At 56.6% G+C, this 21,099-nt stretch overlaps 2 protein-coding genes and 1 long non-coding RNA gene across 10 annotated transcripts in view; 2 read left to right on the top strand and 1 right to left on the bottom strand.

Annotated features, from left to right (window-relative positions):
- NOP14 (NOP14 nucleolar protein) overlaps nt 1-13,735 on the top strand; it is a 25,480-nt gene extending 11,745 nt beyond the window's left edge. The window contains exons 7-19 of one of the 3 annotated variants that reach the window (XM_034958229.3): nt 788-919; nt 1,816-2,095; nt 3,621-3,751; nt 4,417-4,502; nt 5,488-5,623; nt 6,467-6,568; nt 7,471-7,624; nt 9,329-9,488; nt 9,953-10,100; nt 12,024-12,142; nt 12,323-12,478; nt 12,736-12,854; nt 13,476-13,735. In XM_034958229.3, coding sequence (XP_034814120.2) covers nt 788-919; nt 1,816-2,095; nt 3,621-3,751; nt 4,417-4,502; nt 5,488-5,623; nt 6,467-6,568; nt 7,471-7,624; nt 9,329-9,488; nt 9,953-10,100; nt 12,024-12,142; nt 12,323-12,478; nt 12,736-12,835 — 1,704 coding nt within the window. In that variant the 3' untranslated portion in view covers nt 12,836-12,854; nt 13,476-13,735. Of the gene's footprint in view, nt 1-787; nt 920-1,815; nt 2,096-3,620; nt 3,752-4,416; nt 4,503-5,487; nt 5,624-6,466; nt 6,569-7,470; nt 7,625-9,328; nt 9,489-9,952; nt 10,101-12,023; nt 12,143-12,322; nt 12,479-12,735 lie in introns of all 3 variants that reach the window. The other 2 variants (XM_003812954.5, XM_063603490.1) reach the window with 2 other exon arrangements.
- LOC129397557 (uncharacterized) overlaps nt 1-14,967 on the bottom strand; it is a 15,333-nt gene extending 366 nt beyond the window's left edge. Inside the window, exons 1-5 of one of the 2 annotated variants that reach the window (XR_008625048.2) lie at nt 13,827-14,967; nt 13,529-13,696; nt 12,877-12,976; nt 4,908-5,155; nt 1,473-1,876 (exon numbers count right to left, since the gene is read on the bottom strand). This is a non-coding gene — a long non-coding RNA (uncharacterized LOC129397557). Of the gene's footprint in view, nt 1-1,323; nt 1,877-4,907; nt 5,156-12,876; nt 12,977-13,528; nt 13,697-13,826 lie in introns of those variants that run through there. The other variant, XR_008625047.2, reaches the window with a different exon arrangement.
- On the top strand, nt 14,545-21,099 carry MFSD10 (major facilitator superfamily domain containing 10). 5 transcript variants are annotated; one of them, XM_003812959.6, is made up of 13 exons: nt 14,545-16,928; nt 17,719-17,910; nt 18,000-18,096; nt 18,454-18,557; nt 18,906-19,064; nt 19,152-19,313; nt 19,511-19,619; nt 19,728-19,839; nt 20,001-20,109; nt 20,199-20,289; nt 20,390-20,437; nt 20,514-20,603; nt 20,711-21,099. In XM_003812959.6, exons 1-13 carry the CDS (start codon nt 16,437-16,439, stop codon nt 20,824-20,826), a joined length of 1,881 nt encoding a protein of 626 aa, XP_003813007.2. In that variant the 5' UTR covers nt 14,545-16,436; the 3' UTR covers nt 20,827-21,099. The 5 variants fall into 5 exon arrangements, with proteins under 5 accessions (XP_003813007.2, XP_034814135.1, XP_034814136.1 ...); XM_055111150.2 differs by lacking the exon at nt 14,545-16,928 and adding an exon at nt 17,398-17,598; XM_034958244.3 differs by having other exon boundaries at nt 20,514-21,099.

The following is a 21,099-nucleotide window of genomic DNA, read 5'->3' as shown; positions in this document are numbered from 1 at the left end:
TGGGTTCAAGTGATTCTCCTGCCTCAGCCTCCTGAGTAGCTAGGATTACAGGCGCCCGCCACCACGCCCGGCTAATTTTTCTATTTTTAGTAGAGATAGGATTTCGCCATGTTGGCCAGGCGGTCTTGAACTCCTGACGTCAGGTGATCCAGTCACCTCGGCCTCCCAAAGTGCTGGGATTACAGGTGTGAGCCACCGCGCCTGGCCCCAGCTAATTTTCAAAAATTGTTTGTATAGATGAGCATCTCCCTATGTTGCCTAGGCTGTTCTCAAACTCCTGGTCTCAGCTGATCCTCCCACCATGGCCTCCCACAGTGCTGGGGTTACAGGTGTGGGCTGCCATCACAGCTGGCTCAGCTGGCTGTTTTGACATAACCACATCACTAGCTTCTTCCCGTGTCCAGTGTGTGGTCAAATAGTGGAGGCCGTGGAGCTGCTTGCTCTTGGCGTCCTGGCTCCTCTTCTCTCGGTGCAGGGGGTGATGAGTCCCAGTCGGGGCTGGCCAGCAGAATTGGGCTATGAAGACCTCAGAATAATAGGCTTGCCTGGTGACTGGAGAGTATTGGCCACAAAGTTTGAACAGTTGATTTTGTTAAATGAGGAATGTGCTGCTTAGCAAGTGTTTGCATGCCTGATTGAAAACTGCAGGCAGAAAGCAGGCTGGATGCACCAGCCTCAGAGCTGGGAGGATCGTAGGCCCAGCCCGCTGCCCAGGGCAGGACTGCACGGCCCCCTCACCATATGTTGGAAGAGTGTGCTCTAAGACATCTCATTCCTTCCTGCTCAGGCTGAGAGACTTCGAAGAATGCTTGGAAAGGATGAGGATGAAAATGTTAAGAAACCAAAACATATGTCAGCAGATGATCTGAATGATGGCTTCGTGCTAGATAAAGATGACAGGCGTTTGCTTTCCTACAAAGTAAGATGTTTGCCTTCATTTTCTCTCTCTTTTTTTAATTTAAAAACATTTTTTTGGTATTCATTTTAGGGATTTATTACAGTTGGGAATTTTAAATCTTTTTAACCAGTTTCTCTAAAGTTCTTTATCTGGGTGTTTATGGTATATCAGATATTAAAACTTTAGAGAGAAGACTTTAACAATAGTGTGTGCACTCACTTGCTCACGCTCTCTCTTTCTCACTCTCTCTCTCTGTCTCAAAGGAACACAGATAAAACTGATTACTCTGTTAACATCAACTACTTTTGTTAATAACTGTATGATTCTATCTGCATGACCTCATCATACTATCGAGGGAGCTAACTCAAGGCTAGAGTTGTGAATTTTCTTTGAGTGATGTCATTGAGTTTCTATGACTGGTGTAGTTTTTAATTCACGAACTTTATAAATCGGTACCCTTTTCTCGTTTTAAGAGTGTATCAGTCAGGGTCCAGGGAAGAAAAATAGGCAGGACAGGTTTCAAGCAGAAGAGATCCACACAGGAAAATGGATACTGATAAAAACACTAGGTTACCTGGAGGAGCAGAAGGTGCTGTAGACACTCCTCGTGCTAAAGCCCACAGCCACTGTACACCTTCCAAATCCCAGTCCTATGCTGCTCCCTGGCAAAAGCTGAACCGCGCCCAGCGTCCTGCCGCAGGGTTCTTTAGCAGCCTGTAGCTCCTGCGGCTCGAATAGCCTAGAAGCGGGTGGTGGGCAGGAGGCCTAGTGCCAGTGCGCAAATGGAGCACACAGGTTTGTGTTCCTTGCAGCCACGTAGAAAGCACTGATGTGGGCAGCCTCTTGATGTGGCTGTGAGATGGTCCAGCGTTGTCTCCGCCTGTCCTCATGCCCTGTGGTTTCCACGCTCTTGGTAGGATGGAAAGATGAATGTCGAGGAAGATGTCCAGGAAGAGCAAAGCAAGGAAGCCAGTGACCCTGAGAGCAACGAGGAAGAAGGTGACAGTTCAGGCGGGGAGGACACAGAGGAGAGCGACAGCCCAGATAGCCACTCGGACCTGGAATCCAACGTGGAGAGTGAGGAAGAAAACGAGAAGCCAGCAAAAGAGCAGAGGCAGACTCCTGGGAAAGGGTTGATAAGCGGCAAGGAAAGAGCTGGAAAAGCTACCAGAGACGAGCTGCCCTACACGTTCGCAGGTGGGCAAGTGCGCGGGTTTCCTCAGGTTCTGGGATAACCTTTATGACCTGGCCATAGCTGTGTGTGTTCGTCTCCCTCCCAGGGGTTGCATTTGTGGAATGGGGACCAAGGATGCCCTTGGGAGTGCCTGGACACACACCCGTGTCTGCTGATCCAGGTCTTAGAGCGAGTGGTCATCTTAGTTTGTGACTGTGGTTCTGTAGGCCGGCCCCCGATGGGCCAGATGCACCTCTCTCTAGTGGTACCTTCACCTCCCTTTTAGTATATGGTCAGCCTCTTGTGGTGGACCAGAGGGGCAGGGCTGGGGAGGTGGGTGAGCATCTGCGAGAAGGCTTCCATGTTCCCACCTGGGCCTCCTGTTTGGCCACGTAACATTTTAGACGGAATATACAGTGTTGTTTTGTCTAGTATGTGGAGAAAAATTGTCCAGGCCAGGTGCGTGGCTGATGCCTATAATCCCAACACTTTGGGAGGCCAAGGTGGGTGGGTCACTTGAGCCTTGGAGTTTGAGACCAGCCTGGGCAACATTGCGAAACCTCGTCTCTACCAAAAATATAAAAAATAAGCCTGGTGCAATAGCTTGTTCCTGTGTTCCTAGCTACTCAGGAGGCTGAGGTCGGAGGATCACTTGAGCCTGGGAGGCGGAGGTTGCAGTGAGCCGAGATTACACCACTGCACTCTAGCCTGGGTGACAGAGCAAGACCCTGTCTCAAAACAAAGAAAAGAAAAATGGTCAGGTTCTAGTAAGCAATGCCGAATTGTTCTGTGCCTGCCAGACGCTTCCAGAGGAGAAGCTAGTGGTGAAGCTGGCCTCTGTGAAGTGCCCTCTGGTGGCAAGAGTCTCCTGAGCTGACACTGCTTGGCTCACAGTGGCTCCTTCCAGGTCCTTCTGAAGCAGTCTGGGCACTAAACCCAGCACCCCGCCACCAAGATGCTCTGAAACTGTGGGTGTTTTAGCAAATTCCTAATCAAGGAAAGGTGGGAGGGCATTTCCTTATTAGCCTGTTCCCAGGTGCGTGATCGCACCTGACAGCCCAGGTCAGGATGGCTGAGACCCCTCCAGGTGTACCAGGGCAAACGCTGGTGGGTTTGTTGTGATCGTGAAGTAGAATACTTATATAAAATTACCTCTCTGTCAGCAGACATGTAAGTAATTCTCATTTTAAATGTGAAATGTGGGCCAGGTGCGGTGGCTTATGCCTGTAATCTCAGCACTTTGGGAGCCCTAGGCAGGCGGATCACCTGAGGTCAGGAGCTCAAGACCAGCCTGGCCAACACGGTGAAGCCCTGTCTCTACTGAAAATACAAAAATTAGCCGGGCATGGTGGCGAGTGCCTGTAATCCCAGCTACTCAGGAGGCTGGGGCAGGAGAATCGCTTGAACCCAGGAGGCGGAAGTTTCAGTGAGCTGAGATTGCACCACTGCACTCCAGCCTGGGCAACAGAGCGAGACTCCATCTCAAAAATAAATATATATACATATATATAAATGTTAAATGTGCAGTATGTTTTGTGTTTTTGATAGCCCCTGAATCCTATGAGGAACTGAGATCTCTATTGTTAGGAAGATCGATGGAAGAGCAGCTTTTGGTGGTGGAGAGAATTCAGAAGTGCAACCACCCAAGTCTCGCAGAAGGAAACAAAGCAAAATTAGAAGTACGTGGACTGAGTGTGTGTGGAGCGCTGGGAGTGTCAGTATAGCCCCGTATATGAATGCCAGAATTGCGTGAAGTTGTGCAACGGCCATGTGTGCCTCAGGCCAGATGGGGCCAGCCTGTCACGTGGTTACCTATGATGATGGCTGGGAGTACTTGGTATGGCACCGGCAGAGGCCTCCCTTGGCTTTGGCCCCTCTCTAGGCCTCGTGCCAGACCCAGCCAGAGGCAGGCATGGGGACCTTCACCTTCATCTCACAGGGGAGGACACTAGGGTTCACATAGCCAGCGTGTGGCAGAGCCAGACTTTGCTGTGGCAGGTAGGTGGCTGTGATCGTGCCTCTTTCAGTGAATGGTGGGTATTGCCTGTGAGGAGGACGCCGTGCTGCCCGCGCTCCTCGTCGTGCTTTCCTAGCGGTGTGTTGTCAGCTGTTCTGTAGAAGGATGCGCCTCGCCCTTAGCTTTTTCCCCCCACGCCTTCTAGTGCTTAGCAAGTTCTAGCAGTGTATTTGCTTGCGTGTTAGAAGGCTGCTCGTGTCTGTCACCCTGGGCTCCCCTGCCCCACCTGGTTGTCACCAGAATGTACGTGATCCAGAAGCTGTGTGCCTGTGGCTTTGTTCTTGGTGCTGAGCACTGAGCTTTATTTCCCAATTCATGTTCCTGCAGAAGCTGTTTGGCTTTCTTTTGGAATACGTTGGCGATTTGGCTACAGATGACCCACCAGACCTCAGAGTCATTGATAAGTTGGTTGTGTAAGTAAAAATGGCATGTCATCTGGGATGTGGGGTTAAGCAGAACAATTTTTCTCCCATTTAGAGTCATAAAAATACATTCCAGAGTTACTAAGGTAGGTGGAATGATGGTGTCAGCATGCCAAGTGGGCAGGTGGTCACCCAGGGCTTGTGAGCCTCACAGCGCAAGCCGGCTTCTCACACGTGCCGCTCCAGCCACTGTAGAGCTGGGACTGACTTTTAACCACAAACAAGTTGATTTTGAAACAAGTGAACCCCTTTAGATTTGTGGCTGGGATGGGGTGGCTCATTGTAAGTTTCAAGCTCTGGGTGATTGAGTGGTATTTGGAAAGCACGGTAGACACCCCGCCCCTCACCCTTCAGTGAAACCCAGTTGGGTGGCTCTGCATGCCAGGGAGTGTGTACCTCTTGTCTGCATGGGGACCGCCAGGGTGAGCTCCTGCCCTCGTTGCCCTCTAAGCCTGTGTGACCCACTCGGTGGCTCCTGGCCCCCAGGGCTGGTGGCTGGAAGAATGCCAGAGGGGCAGAGTCCTCAGTTGAGAGGCGTGTGTTGGCTTCGGATCCATGAGAGTGCACACCAGCTTCCTGCCCTGTGCCGCGCGGAGCTCTCCACGTCATCTTCTGCATGCGTGGAGGCACTATCAAAGAAGTACCTGTCGTGAGGAATAAATGAGTTAATATGGAAAGTGCCTTGGAGCTGTCAGCTGTCAGCTGCAGCTGCCACACAGAGCGGTGCCCCCAACAACGTCTGTACCACAAATCGAGCTGCTTCTCCCACCACCTCCAGTCCATAATGTTATGGCCGAGTTTTTAGGAAATGGCAGAAGTGAGTGTAGACTCTTAAGAATGCTGTTAGAAAAAGTGGATTCATCCAGTTCTTACTTGCTCAGTCAACAGGTGACTGCATAGGAAAGTGGCTTGCAGGGTTTTTCTGTGTTTCTTATCTAAAGTCATTCTCTCCTGACTTTACATTTCTGCTTAACAGGCACTTATATCATCTTTGCCAGATGTTTCCTGAATCTGCAAGTGACGCTATCAAATTTGTTCTCCGAGATGCGATGCATGAGATGGAAGAAATGATTGAGACCAAAGGCCGGGCGGCATTGCCAGGGTTGGACGTGGTAAGCAGAGTTCAGTCTAGGCACTGCCCCTGCCACAGAAGTTCTGTTTGGCATCACAGAAGGTGGACGACGGGTACGATGCTCTTGGCTGTACCCTGTGCTTCCAGGGTGATGTGGAGTGAGCTGCATGGCAGCGAGGGTGATCTGGAGTGAGAGTGCACGGCAGCGAGCCTGGGAGGGGAGGGTGCTCCTCCACTAGCCATGGACTAACGTGTGGGTCATGCAGGGAGATTCTGGTTTGATTCCACGTGAATGGTGCTGTATTTGGTCCAGTGACAAAAACGTTGGAAGGCAAATAGAACCACGGTATTGTCCTTAAGGGCCCAAGCCTGTGGGCTGGTTTAAATTGGTCTCGGTTTCTATGTTATTCAAAGGTTGGGAGACATTTGAACGCTCTGAAGATTTTTAACAATTTTATAACAGCCTCATGCTGTATTTTCAGCTTTAGTAACTTTAAGGAAATACTTGCTGAGATACGCTCTTTATTCTGTTGCCTGGTGTTTGTGTTGAAATGGATTCACAATAGTTAGCAGAAGCTTAAAAATGTAGGACTTAGGTTAGTGATTTTTAATCAACTCCCCAAAACGTGATCTGAGCCCGTGTCTATAACCATTGTTGACTGCTTTGAAGTCTTCTTGGGCCTCAGTGTCCTCACTGCACGTTTAGCTGGTTGACCCACGGTGGTTGGACGCCTGTTCTGTGACACTGAGGCCAGAGCTCTGGGCCAAGGAGATGCACCCTCTCCTCCCCAGATCCTGTTCTTGGCTCCGGAGTGTTTGCGGGGAGGGCATATGGATGGACTTCATTTACCTTCTTTAACCTGTGGTAACACTTTTTTTCCAGCTCATTTATTTGAAAATCACTGGGCTGCTATTTCCAACTTCCGACTTCTGGCACCCAGTGGTGACCCCTGCCCTCGTGTGCCTCAGTCAGCTGCTCACCAAGGTGCGTTCTCTCCACATGCGGCAGGGGCCGGCCTGCTGCACCACGGGTGGCCGGAGCCACGGCCCCTCGGGGCCTTGTGGAACATGAGTGTGGCTGTTTAAGGGCTGCAGAGACCGAGCACTGCGGTTAGACCTAAGAGGGCCCATCTAAAAGAGCCCCGGCTCGAGCAGCCCCAGATGTGGGTGGGAGTGGGAGAGCCTGGTTTGGCACCTCAAGGTTACAGATGGTGCTACCCCAGAAAACAACCTTTCAAGTTAGTGGTGAAGTTATCCAGTGTGATGATAAGGGCTTTTGTTCCCTTTTTGGCTTAAAAAGTTCAAGCTGTTCCTTTTTCTTTATTAGGCATGTGATTGGTACATGCTTAGTGCAGTAATCGTACGCTCTGTATGGGTGGAAGGAACTTTATAATCAGTATAGCTCTGGCCAGGCGCGGTGGCTCACGCCTGTAATCCCAGCACTTTCGGAGGCTGAGGCGGGCGGATCACCTGAGGTCGGGAGTTCAAGACCAGTGTGGCCAACAGGGCGAAACCCCGTCTCTACTAAAAATACAAAAATTAGCCGGGTGTGGTGCCACATGCCTGTAATCCCAGCTACTCGGGAGACTGAGGCAGGAGAATCACTTGAACCCGGGAGGTGGAGGTTGCAGTGAGCCGAGATTGTGCCATTGCACTCCAGACTGGGTGGTAAGAGTGAAACTCTGTCTCGGGAAAAAAAAAATCACTAAAGCTCTTTATCTTGTCTTCATCTCATTTGATGCTCTCGACACTGCTATAAGGTGCGGGGGTTCCCTCTGTACTTGTGAAGCTCAGTGGGGTGCGTGGTTCATCAGGGAAGCCCGGTGGTCGGCCTAGCATGGCATGACATCGTCCCAGGACAGTAACCCCCCGTATGTTCCCTTCCAGTGCCCCATCCTGTCCCTCCAGGACGTGGTGAAGGGCCTGTTCGTGTGCTGCCTGTTCCTGGAGTATGTGGCTTTGTCCCAGAGGTTTATACCTGAGCTTATTAATTTTCTTCTTGGGATTCTTTACATAGCAACTCCAAACAAAGCAAGCCAAGGTGAGTTGATCTGAGGGAGGTTCCTACAAATATGTTATACTTTAGAGTTTTTTTAAGTAGTTCATACTCATTGTAGAAAGTTTAGAATATGCGAAAGTAGAGGAAACACACAACCTGCCACCCGCCGCACTGTCTGTCCCTCTGTGTGAGCGTGTGCACGCGCCACGTGGGGAAAAGCAGTGCTACCGGTGACCTGTGCTGTCCAGCGTGGTTGCCAGGGGCCAGAGTCTGAACTGAGACGTACCCTACCTGTGACATATGCCCAAGTGGCGAAGACTTAGTGCCAGAAATACTTAAAATATCTTAATTTTTTGTATTATGTGTTAAAATCATAATATTTTGGTATTTGGGGTTAGATAAGGTCTATTGTTAAAATCAATCTTAACTTTTTACTTTTTCTCACGTGATGACAAGGCAGCATGAAAGTTCTCGTGCAGCTCACACAGGCCGCGCTGCTGTGTCGCTTCTCTTAACGCTCTGAATTCAGGAGCGAGGGCGGCAAGGGCAGTGTTGGGATAAGGAGCAGTCTGCACACTGGCTGCCCTCCTGGGCCCTCACCCCAGCCCCTGTGCTCCTCCCCCTTCCCCTGATGCCAGCCCTGCTCCTGGATGCTTCCTCAGCACTTGCTGCTTCCCTCTGGGGGGTGAGGAGCTGCACAGCCTCTTCCTGAGCTCTTCCATGTCTGTGGATGCCTCTCCCAGCCTGACCAGAGGTTGGACCTCAAGGCTCAGACCCCTGTCCTCTATTTCCAGCTCACCGTGCAGTGCTAAGCGCCTGCATGTCCAGGGGACTGACCTGAGGAGCAGGTGCTGTGGCGTCATTCACACCAGCAGCAGAGTCCCTTCCAAGAGGGGTCTGGGCCACTCTTCCGGTTCAGTGCTCCCATTCTGCCACCACCTGGCTCCCGAGGCTCCCGTCTGTCAGGCTCGGTGCTGGGCGCCAGAGGGGCGCGGCTGCCCACATGCCCCCTGCCTCGGGGAGAGCCACCTGTAGATAGCTGCAGTCCCACGTGTGAAGGGCTGCGACAGAACAGGCTGGGCACAGGTGGAGTCAGGGTAGGGGCGGGCATCTCGGCTTTGGGGAAGTGTGGGGCGGGGCCTGACCCACGCCTTCCCCTCTCGCTTGGCACGGCACCTCTACCCCACTGTACCCACTCTCCACCCCTCCCCGTGTAGCCACGCCCTCTGCCTGGATTGCCCTTCTCCGTGGCGAGTGAATTGACTCCTGCACGTCCTACAGGCCTTTGCTGACGTCTGCCCCTCAGGCCTCTCCCGCCCTGCACCGTCACCCCCGACTGACTCTCCTGTCTCCCTCCTGCCCCTCCGCTTTCCTTTCTCGTGTTCTGTCTGGTCCATTTGCTCTGCCTGTCTCCCCGACAGGGGCAGGGACTTCAGTCTGTTCCTGGATGTGGCCTGAGCGCCTCATCAGCCCCATGTGTGCCTAGTAGGCCCCAGGAAGTCTGTGGCCAGCAGGCCTCTCAGGCCGGATCAGGCACTTGGCTCTCACCGCGCCCCCTGCCAAAGCTTTTCCCCTCCTGAGGTGTCCCTGCCCACGCTGAAACCCTCAGTGTCTGGCACAACCCAGAAACATAAAAATCGGTGTGCGTCTGTGAGAGGGTGAACTTCCACAGGCTCGGTGCCGCAGAGCCTGCTGGGAGCCCAGTAACGTTCAGGCCATCTCTGTCCTGTCGCACTTGGAATTCAGGTTCCACTCTGGTGCACCCTTTCAGAGCGCTTGGGAAGAACTCGGAACTGCTCGTGGTGTCTGCTAGAGAGGATGTGGCCACGTGGCAGCAGAGCAGCCTCTCCCTCCGCTGGGCGAGTAGACTGAGGGCCCCAACTTCGACAGAGGCCAATCACATCCGGTATGTGAGGGGACCCCGCTTTGGGGCCTGTGCCCTACAGCGTCCCCAGAGGCAGGAGAAGCCATTCGTGCTTTCTGATGTGCTGTTCTTAGTGAACTTGCCGCCCGGCCGTTTGGTTTGATGGAGGCCGAAAGCCTTTCTGAGGCATGTTGGCTTGCTGTCCCTTTTTCTTTTCATTTTCAAAATACATTTTTGCTTGATTTCACAAATCATAATTTGGAACCAAAAATGGAGCCGCCCCATCCCAGCTGGCGCTGTGGTTCCCACAGCCTTCCCTCCTGCGTTAGGCCTGACCCTGAGCCTACCTTGCCCGTGGTTGCATGGGCCCAACCCTGGCCGGCCAAGGTGGCCACATTGGATTTTTCAGCCTAGTGGAAGTGGGGAAGTTCATTTTTGCCACGTTATTGGTTTTGTCAGTGACAAATAGAACAAGTTGGACCTCCTCTTGCCTCCTGCCCTCACAGACTGTCCTGCCTGGCTGTGGGCCTGGCCCTGCTGAAGCGCTGCGTGCTCATGTACGGGTCCCTGCCATCCTTCCACGCCATCACGGGGCCTCTCCGAGCCCTCCTCACGGATCACCTGGCGGACTGCAGCCACCCGCAGGAGCTCCAGGTGAGGCTTCCCGGCCACTAGGGTGCTCTGCCTGGGCTCAGACATGTCCCTGAGCTGGGGCCAAGCTGGTGGCAGGCAGTCATTTGATGCTGCAGCTGTAAGTCAACACCATCTTTGCAAAATCACAAACATGAAGGGAAGTAAAATCATAAGAGTGGGCAGTGACGGTGAGCAGTGCTGGGCTGGAGTAAAGCAGATGCTGCATCTCAGGCGGCAGCTGGGAACTGTCGCCTTGTGTGCTTCCTCCAAGAGGCCGCACGGAGGGTGCACCAGCGCCCAGGGGTCAGCCCCTGCCAGGCCTGGACAGTCAGCTCTGAGCCGTGCTCTGCAGTCCCGATGGGTTTTCCAAGGATGGTCTCACTATCCTGCACAAGGTGACAGGAAGCCCCAAGGGACAGTCTCAGCTGGACCCAAGAACAAGTCTTTGATGGCACATCCTGTCCTCTACAGGCTGCTCCAAATTCACCTATGGCCTACCCGCCTCCCTGCCTTTCACCCTGACCGTGACAGGCTGTACCCTGCATCCACTTCCTGCTTAACATGGCTGTGGCTTGTGCCTTTCATCCTGCCCCTTATTGGCCCGCACCAGCCCAGGATGCTGCTGGAGCCGAAGGCATCAGTGCCATCTCCGCAGCTACCCCCACAGGACTGCCCCGCACCACCAGCACAGCCCTGGCAGCCTTGCGTCATGCCTTCCCCTCATGCGCTCCGGCCTCCTCGCAGGCCTGGCTTCGTCTCTGGAGTAGTTCTCTGCACCTGGAACTCCCCACAGCCATGCTGCTCGCGCCCACACCCTTGGGAAGCCAGGCCTTCCCTGGCCCACACTGTGCCGTGCTCCCTGCGTTTTGTCTGTGGTGCTGACCCCCGGGCACGTTACACCGTCCTTGTCTCTGCCCCACTAGGATGAGAGTTCCATGAGGACAGCAACTCGGCCCGTTCCGGCCAGGTCCCTGGAGCATAGAGCAGATAAGCTAGCTATCACAGACTCCGTCGCCTGGTCAAAGGCTGATGAGGATGAGATGTGAGCCCTGCCCCTTATCCTGTATCCACTTCCTGCTGGTGTGGCTGTGGCTTGTGCCTTTTATTTAAAAGAATTTGGGTTGGCCTGGCCGAGGGGCACAGCAGGGCTCGTGGTCTCGGTAGCCTGGGCCAGTCAGGCCCTTGAGTTTGGTCTTCATGGAGACGAGGCATTCCGGCACTCGAAGGTTCCATCCACATGGGCCCAGGAGTGGCTGTGTCTGTGGGTGCAGCCAGGGTTCCAGGACACACCTGTGCAGGAGAAAGCGGGTAGGACCAACCTCGGTGAACTGCCTTTCGGGAGATTCCTCAGAAGCCACCAGCCAACTCTTCTGGAAGCCAAGGTCTTGGTGAAAGTGGGTCTTAACCATCTGGTTTTGTTGGCTTGAAAATAAGGTCAAACTGCCAAGACTGGTGGAAACCCTGCCCCGCCTAGCACCCAGCGTCAGTTTGCACACTGGGCTCTAGCATGCACACGGCCCCCCGCGGCAGAAAGGGGTTCTCCTGTGAGCCTTCTCACGAAGCAAGTGGCTCATGGCCTTTCATGCTAAGTTTGTCTGGGAAAGAGGGGTTCTGTTGACGTTTCTGGCTGTGAGGAGCACAGGCTATGGTGACCTCCAACTCCCCAAGTCCCCTCCTTTCAGAGAGTGCTCTCAGGGGCCAGCCCACGGCCCTCCCTCTTCAAGACAGTGGCTTTACTTCGTTCCAGCTGTGCCAGGCCTTGAGCAGCCACAGCCTTGGCTTACCCCCCCGGCCCACCGGTAGGCGCACAGCAAGGGCACCATCCTGCTGCAGGGAGCTCGCAGCACTGTCCTCACGCTGCCTTGACACCGCAGAACCCGTGCGTGGAGCTCAGGGCACGCAGCAGGTGAGTCATCGCAAAGTCGGGGATTTCGTGTTTTTCAGGAGCTGTGTCAGAGCACACTGACCGAAATGGAAAGCCAGAAGCAGCTCTGCCGGCCGCTGACCTGTGAGAAGAGCAAGCCTGTCCCACTGAAGCTTTTCACACCCCGGCTGGTCAAAGTGTGGGTGCTGGCATCTCCCTGGGAGGCCAGGGCTGTGGGCTCAGTGGGAGCTGACGGGGGGCGTCTGCCAGTTCTGCAGTTGAGCAGATGACTACGGAGTGAAGCCACACTCCCAAGCAGGCTCTGGCTGAGAGGTGGGGACAGACTCTTGCTTCCTTAACAGTGGCTTTCTGGTTGTAGCCTCGAGTTTGGAAGAAAACAAGGCAGTAGTAAGGAGGAACAGGAAAGGAAGAGGCTGATCCACAAACACAAGCGTGAATTTAAAGGGGCCGTTCGAGAAATCCGCAAGGACAATCAGTTCCTGGCGAGGATGCAACTCTCAGAAATCATGGAACGGTGAGGGGGACGTGTGTGTGCGACACGATTGTGGTGTCACTCAGCTTTGGTGCTGTGTGGCCCTGGGCAGAGCACCGGGCACTTGGCATCCCACAGCCTTGGCTCTGGCTGGGGGTTGGAGCCAGGCAGGTTCGCTTCCCCCTGTTTGAACTGAACGTGGCCACGGTGGCTAATGTGGTTCTGATGTGGGAGAGAGAGGGCAAGACGCTCTCCAAGAACTAATCCAAAAATGGGCATTTGCCTTTTGTTTCTTTTAGGGATGCGGAAAGAAAGCGGAAAGTAAAGCAGCTTTTTAACAGCCTGGCTACACAGGAAGGCGAATGGAAGGCTCTGAAGAGGAAAAAGTTCAAAAAATAAATTACATTTTATAAATAAGGCAAGGAAATACTGGACATTACCTCACATCTGCAATTCCAACCCTCTGGGAGGCCAAGGCAGGAAGATTGCTTCAGCCCAGGAGTTCGAGACCAGCCTGGGCAACACAGGAAGGCCCCATCTCTACCAAAAAAATATAAAAATTAGCCAAGTGTGGTGGCACGCACCTGTAGTCCCAACTACTTGGGAGGCTGAAGCAGGAGGACTGCTTGAGCTGAGTCCAAGGTTACAGTGAGCCGTGATTGAGCCACTGCACTCCAGCCTCGGCCACAGTGCAAGACCGTGTCGCTTAAAAAAAAATTTTTTTTTTTTTGAGACGGAGTTTTGCTCTTGTTGCCCAGGCTGGAGTGCAATGGCACAACCTCCACCTCCCGGGTTCAAGCGATTCTCCTGCCTCAGCCTCCAGAGTAGCTGGGATTACAGACATGCGCCACCACGCCCAGCTAATTTTGTATTTTTAGTAGAGACGGGGTTTCTCCATGTTGGTCAGGCTGGTCTCGAATTCCCGACCTCAGGTAATCCACCTGCCTTGGCCCCCGAATTATAGGTGTGAGCCACAGCACCCAGCCAAAAAAGTAATTTTTTTTAGAGTAATAATGCTATAATGTTGGTGTGATTCCAGCCTCCAGCTCCCCCCGCCCGCTGCCTGCGGTTTTGTTTCTGTTAAAACATCACCTGATGAAATAGAATGAATCCTGAAATGCACCTCTGGGATCGGGAATGGTCTGTGTGTTGTCAGCTGCGACTGGTTCACTGCGTCTGGACAAGCCTCATGGGGACTGGGGATTCTGGCCAGTGTAATTTCTGTCAACCACGGACGTTTGCCTTCATGTGTAGAATTTACTGTTGTTATGCAAATTATATTTTCAATTATAAATGAAACAAGTTTGCAGATATCTTAGAAATCAGAGAAGGGAAACATCACCCACAGTCCCTCTGCTGGAACAGCCACAGTTGGCCTTGTCCTACTTACGTCCTTCAGTGGATGCTTCTGGGTGCTGGGGTTCTCCATTCAGGACACCGCACTGTCGGAGGTGGGAGGAGACTGCGTTGCGTCTGTGCCGACCTGGGATGCAGTTTCAGGTCAGAATCAGAAGATGTGCAAGTTACGCATGACACAGCTTTTTAAAGTGCTTTTCCCCTGCACTAATCAAGAGGGAGGTCAGCCCTCAGGTGTGCTGGACCCGGGAGGGACTGTGAGCTCTAAGAAGTAACAAGCCCCTTGAACTTCACAAGCTGGCCAGGGAGCCATATCCCGAATGCCACTGCCACTTCCTCATGGTGCAAGGCTTGTTGGGACCTGCCACCTTGCTGAGGGAGGTGCTGAAGTAGGTGGTTTCCCTGTTCCAATGCGGTATGCGGTCTTGCAGGCCGAGGCATTCCCCAGGGGATGACGGAGGCCCCGCCGGGCTACAAGCCAGGGCAAACACGGAACTTGTGTCCTTAGCCGGCATCCCAGGAAAGAAGCCCGGGGTCAAGTTCACACCTCATGAGATCACAGTGACCAGCCCTGCCCAGGCTGCCCTAGTACGTGCCTGAAGCATCGCTGAGGTCACATCTAGCCACGGTGACCGTGGTGAGATGTGAGGATTAACCAGACTAGGACTGGGGAGGTGAGGAAGGTGACAAGGACCCAGTTCCAGCTTCTAACGGGGTGTGGGATCTTTGAGCAAGGAAGAAGATGCTGGGGAGAATGAGTCTGGCTTTGTTCTTGTTGGGAGGTGTTCAAGCCATGGCTGGACCAGAGCATGAGCCATCCTCAGTGTGAGAGGCAGTTACTGCCACGGTTGGGCTGCCTGGTAGGCCTGGAGCTCAAAATGAGTCAGTCTCTCTCTGGAAAGCGCAAGACAGAGACAGCGCTGGTGGCAGCTGGGCTGAAGCCAGCAGCTTGGAGATGAGGCTCAGGCCCTGACGGGGGAAATCTTACCCAGCCTCCCCAGATGGCACAGAGACAGGTCTGGCAGGTGCACGGATCCACAAATCTAGAAGAGTCTGGGGTTGTCACATCCACCAACTAGGCTGGCTGTCTATATACACTTTGTCACTGTGTAGGCCCAGGATGCTGTTAACATCAACAGCTGCAGGATTTCACCCATCTACAAATTTTCTCTGCCACACGGCTACTGCCACTTTAATTCACAAAGCCAAGCCCTTGCACTCAGGACCCTGGCCCAACCCTCTTTGGCCAAGCAAAGAGGAAACGAGAACAGGACAGAAAAAAATGTGGGACCGGACCAGGCACCTGGCTGTCCGTTGAGGCCTTGCTATGCGATCCAGGACGGAAGGTGCCGGCAGCAAGCTCATACACTCTAGCTGCGTGTCATGTCATTGAAGAGGGCGCGTGATCCAGCTGGAAGGGTGGATAAAAGTGTAACTGCCCAATGGGTTCACCTTCCCTGTTACCTAGACAGCCAATTTATCAAGAAAGGGCATTTGCAACAGAGAAAAGGTAATTCACGCAGAGCTAGCTGTGTGGGAGACTGGAGTTTTATTATTACTCGGTCTCCCTGAGCATCTGGGGTTTGGAGTTTTTAAAGATAAGCTGGTGGGTGGGGGGCAGCCAGTGAGTCAGAAGTACCCATTGGTCAGGTCAGAGATGAAATCACAGGGAGTCGAAGCTGTTTTCGCACTGAGTCAGTTCCTGGGTGCCACAACATCAGATGAGCCTGGGTGGTGCCAGGTGACCCATCAAGTGCTGATCTTAGGCTTTACGATGGTGATGTTATCGCCAGGAGCAGTTTGGGAAGGGTCAGAATCCTGTAGCCTCCCGCTGCGTGACTCTTCAACCGTAGTTTCTAATCTTGTGGCTAATCTGTTGGTCCCACAAAAGCAGGCTAGTCCCCAGGAAAGGTTTCTTTTGGGAAAGGGCTGTTATCATCTTTGTTTTAAACTAAGTTCCTCCCACAGTTCAACCTGCGCGCAGCAATAAACAAGGAGAGCATGGAGGTTAGAAGCAAGATGGAGCTGGTTATCTCACTGTCAGCAAATTTTGCAATGGCAGTTTCATAGAGATGCCTGTCCTCTGGGAAAAAAGCTAATAACAGGTTGTCTTTTTGGCTGCAGGTGGAAAACTGCATCTATTAGGCAGAGGTGGGGCTTTGTTCTTACCCACAATTGGAAGTTCTCTATGGAGTAAAGGCAGTGTGTGTGCCACCTGATTCCTTTCCCCATGTGTATCTGGTTAGGGTCGGCCACGTGAGATCCGCAAGCATTTTAGAAGGTGGGAGGGGAGGTGGGAGCTGGCTACAGGCCAGGCGTTGGCGTGGTTCCGTGAGTGTGCTCCAGCCAAGCCCAAAGCTTCTCCTGCCCAGGGGGACCGTTTCCTCCAGCGTAGGTCGGGTGCTTCTGCGCCCGGTAAGAGCGCCAGCTCCTCCTTCGGGTGACCCAGGGAGCGGGCCTGCAGGCAAAGGCCCAGGCGGCCAAAAAGGTGCCAACCGGGTCCTGTGGCTTTCAGTTGTCTCTGCCCACCCAATTCACACCATCTTTCCCCCTCAGCCGCCTGTCCTGGGACTTCAGGCTCAGCACCAAACGCAGCAAAAGTAGGTGCACAGAGAGCGGGGTCAGCTCACGCAGCCCGAGCAGAATGGCTGTGCTGCCGCCCCAGGCCCGCGGCCACCGCTGTGTGTGTGGCAGGAGTCAGCCCCCCAGCGTGGGGCCCCGAAGCCCGCGGTCCTTCCACGGGGAGGGCCAGGCCCGCAGGGCGCAGACGATGGGGGACAGGCTGCGCCAGCGCTCGCCTGAGGCCCCGCACACAAACCTCAGGCCCATGGGTCCGCTCCGCGGGGCAGGCGTCGTGGGCCCAAGGAGGCCAGGCCAGGAGTCTCGGCCTCGGGGTTACGCGGCGGCGGGCAGCTCTTCCGCTCCGCTCAGGGTGCTGCTAACCCACAGCAAAGCAGCGACCCGCAGGACCGGCGAGAACCCCGCCACTGCCTCCGGCCGGAAGAGAACGGGCAGAGATATACGTCACTTCCGGGGCGTGGCGTGGCCGGGCGTGGCTGTCCCGCCCCTGGCGGCGTGCCTGGTGCCGTGTTCCGTGTCTGTGCGACCGTCCGTCCCGAGCGCGCAGCCGCGGCAGGTGCGGGGCGGGACCGGGGGCGCGCGGGGTGGGGGGCGTAGGGGGCGCTCGGGTTGGGGGTGGGACAGGGGACGCGCGGGGTGGGGGAGGAGACGGGACCCGGGGTACGCGGGGGTGGGGCGGGTGAGAGGTGCGCAGGGTAGGGGAGTAGGGGGCGCGCGGGGTGTGGGGCTGGACCAGGGGCGCGCGGGGTGGGGGCGGTGGGAGGCGCGCGGGGTGGGGGTTAGAGGGCGCGCAGGGTAGGGGACGGGACCGGGGGCGCGCGGGGTGGGGGCGGGACCGGGACGCACGCGGGATGGCGGAGTGGGAGGCGCGCGGGGTTGGGGGTGCTCCTGCGTCCGGTGTGCACCCCATGGCCCCCGCCAGGGAGACCGAGTCCGGGCCAGGGGCCGGAATCGCGGGGCGCGGGGCGCGGGCCGGGGCTGGGGTTGGGGTTGGGGTCGGGATCGGGATCCGGGTTCCCCGCGGCTTCAAGTTTTCTCTCGCTGTTACGAGGGCGTGGGAGGCGCGGCCGTGGGGTGGGGTGGGGCCAGGTCCGCGATGTGCTCACCCTGGTCTCTCAGGACCGTTGCCTTTGCGGCTATTTTTTGTGCAATCCCCGAAGCCTGCGTTTCCTGCTGCCTGGGTTCGGGGCGGGGGCATCGCCCAGGCCAGAACGGCCCCTGCGTCGGTAGGCCAGAGCCCCTGCCATCAGCCCCTTTAGGGTGCTCGCCGGCTGTCGGGTGTGGGGGTATGGCAGGCCCTGGAGGACTCGGCTTCCCGCTAACCCGACCCGCCGCACCCCACCCAGGCCAGGTCAGAGCAGCCCACCATGGGATGGGGAGGGGGTGGAGGCTGCACCCCGCGCCCACCCATCCACCAGCAGCCGCCGGAGCGCCGCGTGGTCACCGTTGTCTTCCTCGGCCTCCTGCTGGACCTCCTGGCCTTCACGCTGCTGCTGCCCCTGCTGCCCAGGCTGTTGGAGAGCCACGGCCGTGCCCACGTGAGTCCTTGCCCTGCGGCCCACAGTGCCCCCTGCCCCCCAGGCCCATCAGACCTCCCCAGCCCTTATCGTGATTCCTCATCCCCTAGGACCCCCTCTATGGCTCCTGGCAGGGCGGGGTGGACTGGTTTGCCACCGCCATCGGGATGCCAGTGGAGAAGAGGTACAACAGTGTCCTGTTCGGAGGTATGGCTGGCTCTGTGCCCTTGGCGGGCTCTCTACGGTCCTATGTTTGGTGGACATGGTCCAGCCCAGGCCCCTCCCCAATTCTCGGTCCTTCCCTTCCCACTCCCTGGGCTGGCATGTCTGGTGCCCTTGCCCACATGTCCTGGCTTCTGGGCATGATCCCTTGCCTCCGCGTGTCATGTTCAGATCCTTCCTCATCTCTCCATTGGGGCCCCCTCGGCTCAAGGGCCATGGCCTGTGAGTGTAGGGCCCAGCATGACTGGAGCCTCAGGACGGGGCTGGACATTGGCCTTGAGGGCCCCAAGACCACAGCTCGTGGTGCGAGGCAGCCCCATGATGGTGACATCTGTCTCTCAGGTCTCATTGGCTCGGCCTTCTCTGTCCTGCAGTTTCTGTGTGCGCCACTCACTGGGGCCACCTCTGACTGCTTGGGGAGGCGCCCGGTGATGCTGCTGTGCCTGGTATGTTCCTGGGCCTGGGTGCCCATGGGGAAGCCTCCTCCCACCCAGCCAGTAGCCCCATGGGGTTAGGTGGGGAGAGGGAGGTGGCTGTGGGCCCCTCATGGCCACTGGTTGGCCCTCATCGCATCCTGGAGGGGGTTCTCTGGGGGACCAGTGGCTCCTGTTACAGAGCCAGGCTTTCAAGGAGCTGCTCCTGGCCCCTAGGAAGGCATTGAGAACGCAAGTGGCCCTCAGATGCTTCGAAATAGGGCAGGGTTGAGGGGTGTTGTCTGGGTTGCCAAGCCCTACTCTGAGCCACTCCTGGCCTTAAGTGACCGCCCCTGCCTCTTGGCCCCTGCCCCTGGGCAGATGGGTGTGGCCACCTCATATGCAGTCTGGGCCACCTCTCGGAGCTTTGCGGCCTTCCTGGCCTCCAGGCTGATTGGGGGCATCAGCAAAGGGAACGTCAGCCTCTCCACGGCCATCGTTGCTGACCTGGGCTCGCCTCTGGCCCGCAGTCAAGGCATGGTAAGTGCACAGGCTGGGCCTTTGGGGTCCTGGTGGTGACTTCTGGGCCTGGGTCTCCCTGTGCAGCTCAGGTGGTCTTTTCCCTAGGCGGTCATTGGGGTGGCCTTCTCACTGGGCTTCACCCTGGGCCCTATGCTCGGAGCCTCCCTGCCCCTGGAAATGGCACCCTGGTTTGCCCTGCTCTTCGCAGCCTCCGACCTGCTGTTCATCTTCTGCTTCCTGCCAGAGACGCTGCCCCTGGAGAAACGGGTAGGGCTGTGGTCTGGGACCCACAGGCCTAGGGGCTGGAGGCTTGATTCCATAGCGATGTAAAGTGCCCCTGTGTGCCAGCCCCAGATGCCAGGGAGGCTGGGCCGCTCTCTTGGTGTTGGGACCCTTGAGGCCACAGTCCGTGGGTTGCCAGGCCAGCAGCCGCTCCTGCAGGCTCTCCAATGCCATCCCCACAGGCGCCCTCTATGGCCCTGGGGTTCCGTGATGCGGCTGATCTGCTCAGCCCCCTGGCCCTGCTGCGCTTCTCGGCTGTCGCTCGTGGCCAGGACCCACCCTCTGGAGACAGTAAGGACTCGACCAACCCAAGCGTGGAGCCTGCTCTCCCCTGGGCTTCCCCGGGCGGCGCCCTTCCCTGCTGTGGTCGCCTTCTCAGCACGTGCCACCTCTCCCCAGGGCTCAGCAGCCTGCGCCGCCTGGGCCTAGTCTACTTCCTCTACCTCTTCCTGTTCTCGGGCCTGGAGTACACGCTGAGCTTCCTCACACACCAGCGCTTCCAGTTCAGTAGGTGGGTCCCCATCTGGCGACGGCCTGCTGTCTCCCTGAAATAACGCCCCTGCTTCAGGGAAGCAACCCCCATCCCCAGGAAGCCTTGGCAGCCACTCTCGCCCTGGCCCTGCCCTGGGTGGCCCTGCCCCGGGTGCCCTGCACTAACACACCCGCTCCCAGCCTACAGCAGGGGAAGATGTTTTTCCTCATCGGCCTCACCATGGCCACCATCCAGGGTGCCTATGCCCGGCGGATCCACCCTGGCGGGGAAGTTGCTGCCGTGAAGCGGGTAGGGGGCTCCCTCCAAAGCGGGTGGCAGGCAGTCCCCTGAGCCCTGCAGGGCACGGGCTGTGCTGAGGCTGCCGTGCCCACCTGCAGGCCCTCCTGCTGCTGGTGCCTGCCTTCCTCCTCATCGGCTGGGGACGTTCTCTGCCCGTGCTGGGCCTGGGGCTGCTGCTCTACTCCTTTGGTGAGTGGCCCTGCCCTGGCAGGGGATCCGATGGGCAGCAGGGGCTGGGTGATGCGCCCTCCCCTGGGCTGACGGGCACCTCCTCGATGTCTCCCACCAGCCGCCGCCGTTGTGGTGCCCTGCCTGTCCTCCGTGGTCGCTGGCTATGGTGAGCCCCCTTCCCTCGGCCGAAGCCACCTGAGCGGGAGAAGGGCAGTGGTGCCTGACTGTGCCTCTTCCCACAGGCTCACCAGGGCAGAAGGGCACGGTCATGGGTACACTGCGCAGCCTAGGCGCTCTGGCCAGGGCCGCGGGGCCCCTGGTGGCCGCTTCAGGTGAGGGCACGGGATGGTGCTGGGGCAGGCTGGGGGCCAAGCACCTGCCCTCGCCTCCCAAGTGCCAGCCCCCTCGGGGACTGGGTGACGCCACCGTCTCTCCGCAGTGTACTGGCTGGCCGGGGCCCAGGCCTGCTTCACCACGTGGTCCGGGCTCTTTTTGCTCCCCTTCTTCCTCCTGCAGAAGCTGAGTTATCCGGCACAGACGCTCAAGGCTGAGTAGCTGAGCCACTGTGCCCAGGCTGTGGGCACCAGGCAGAGAGTGGGAGCCTAGGTCAGGCCCCTGCCCACTGCCTGACCCCCCCCCGCCCCGCCCCAGTCCAGGGAGACCCTGTGGGTGGGGGCCGGCCCCTAAGCAGGAAGCTCAGGCAGCTCCTCCAGACTTACTCCTTCAGTGACTCCAAGCTGCAGCACTCCAAGGCTGTCAGAGCTTCTCTTTGTTTTTTAAACTATGCACCAGGTTTCTGATGATGAAATAAAGCACCTGTTTGTTTTA

Source organism: Pan paniscus, chromosome 3 (genome assembly GCF_029289425.2).
Source record: "Pan paniscus chromosome 3, NHGRI_mPanPan1-v2.0_pri, whole genome shotgun sequence".
Lineage (NCBI taxonomy): Eukaryota > Metazoa > Chordata > Mammalia > Primates > Hominidae > Pan > Pan paniscus.
The sequence above is the reverse complement of the archived record's forward strand: the minus strand, read 5'-3'. Positions and strand labels throughout refer to the sequence as shown.

Bases quoted from the DNA above. Each gene is read 5' to 3' on its own strand.
- MFSD10 (XM_034958244.3), top strand. From the start codon at position 16,437: ATGGCTGTGCTGCCGCCCCAGGCCCGCGGCCACCGCTGTGTGTGTGGC. The intron at 18,097-18,453 runs GTATGGCTGGCT...TCTGTCTCTCAG, and splicing joins CAACAGTGTCCTGTTCGGAG to GTCTCATTGGCTCGGCCTTC. The intron at 20,110-20,198 runs GTAGGGGGCTCC...GCCCACCTGCAG, and splicing joins AAGTTGCTGCCGTGAAGCGG to GCCCTCCTGCTGCTGGTGCC.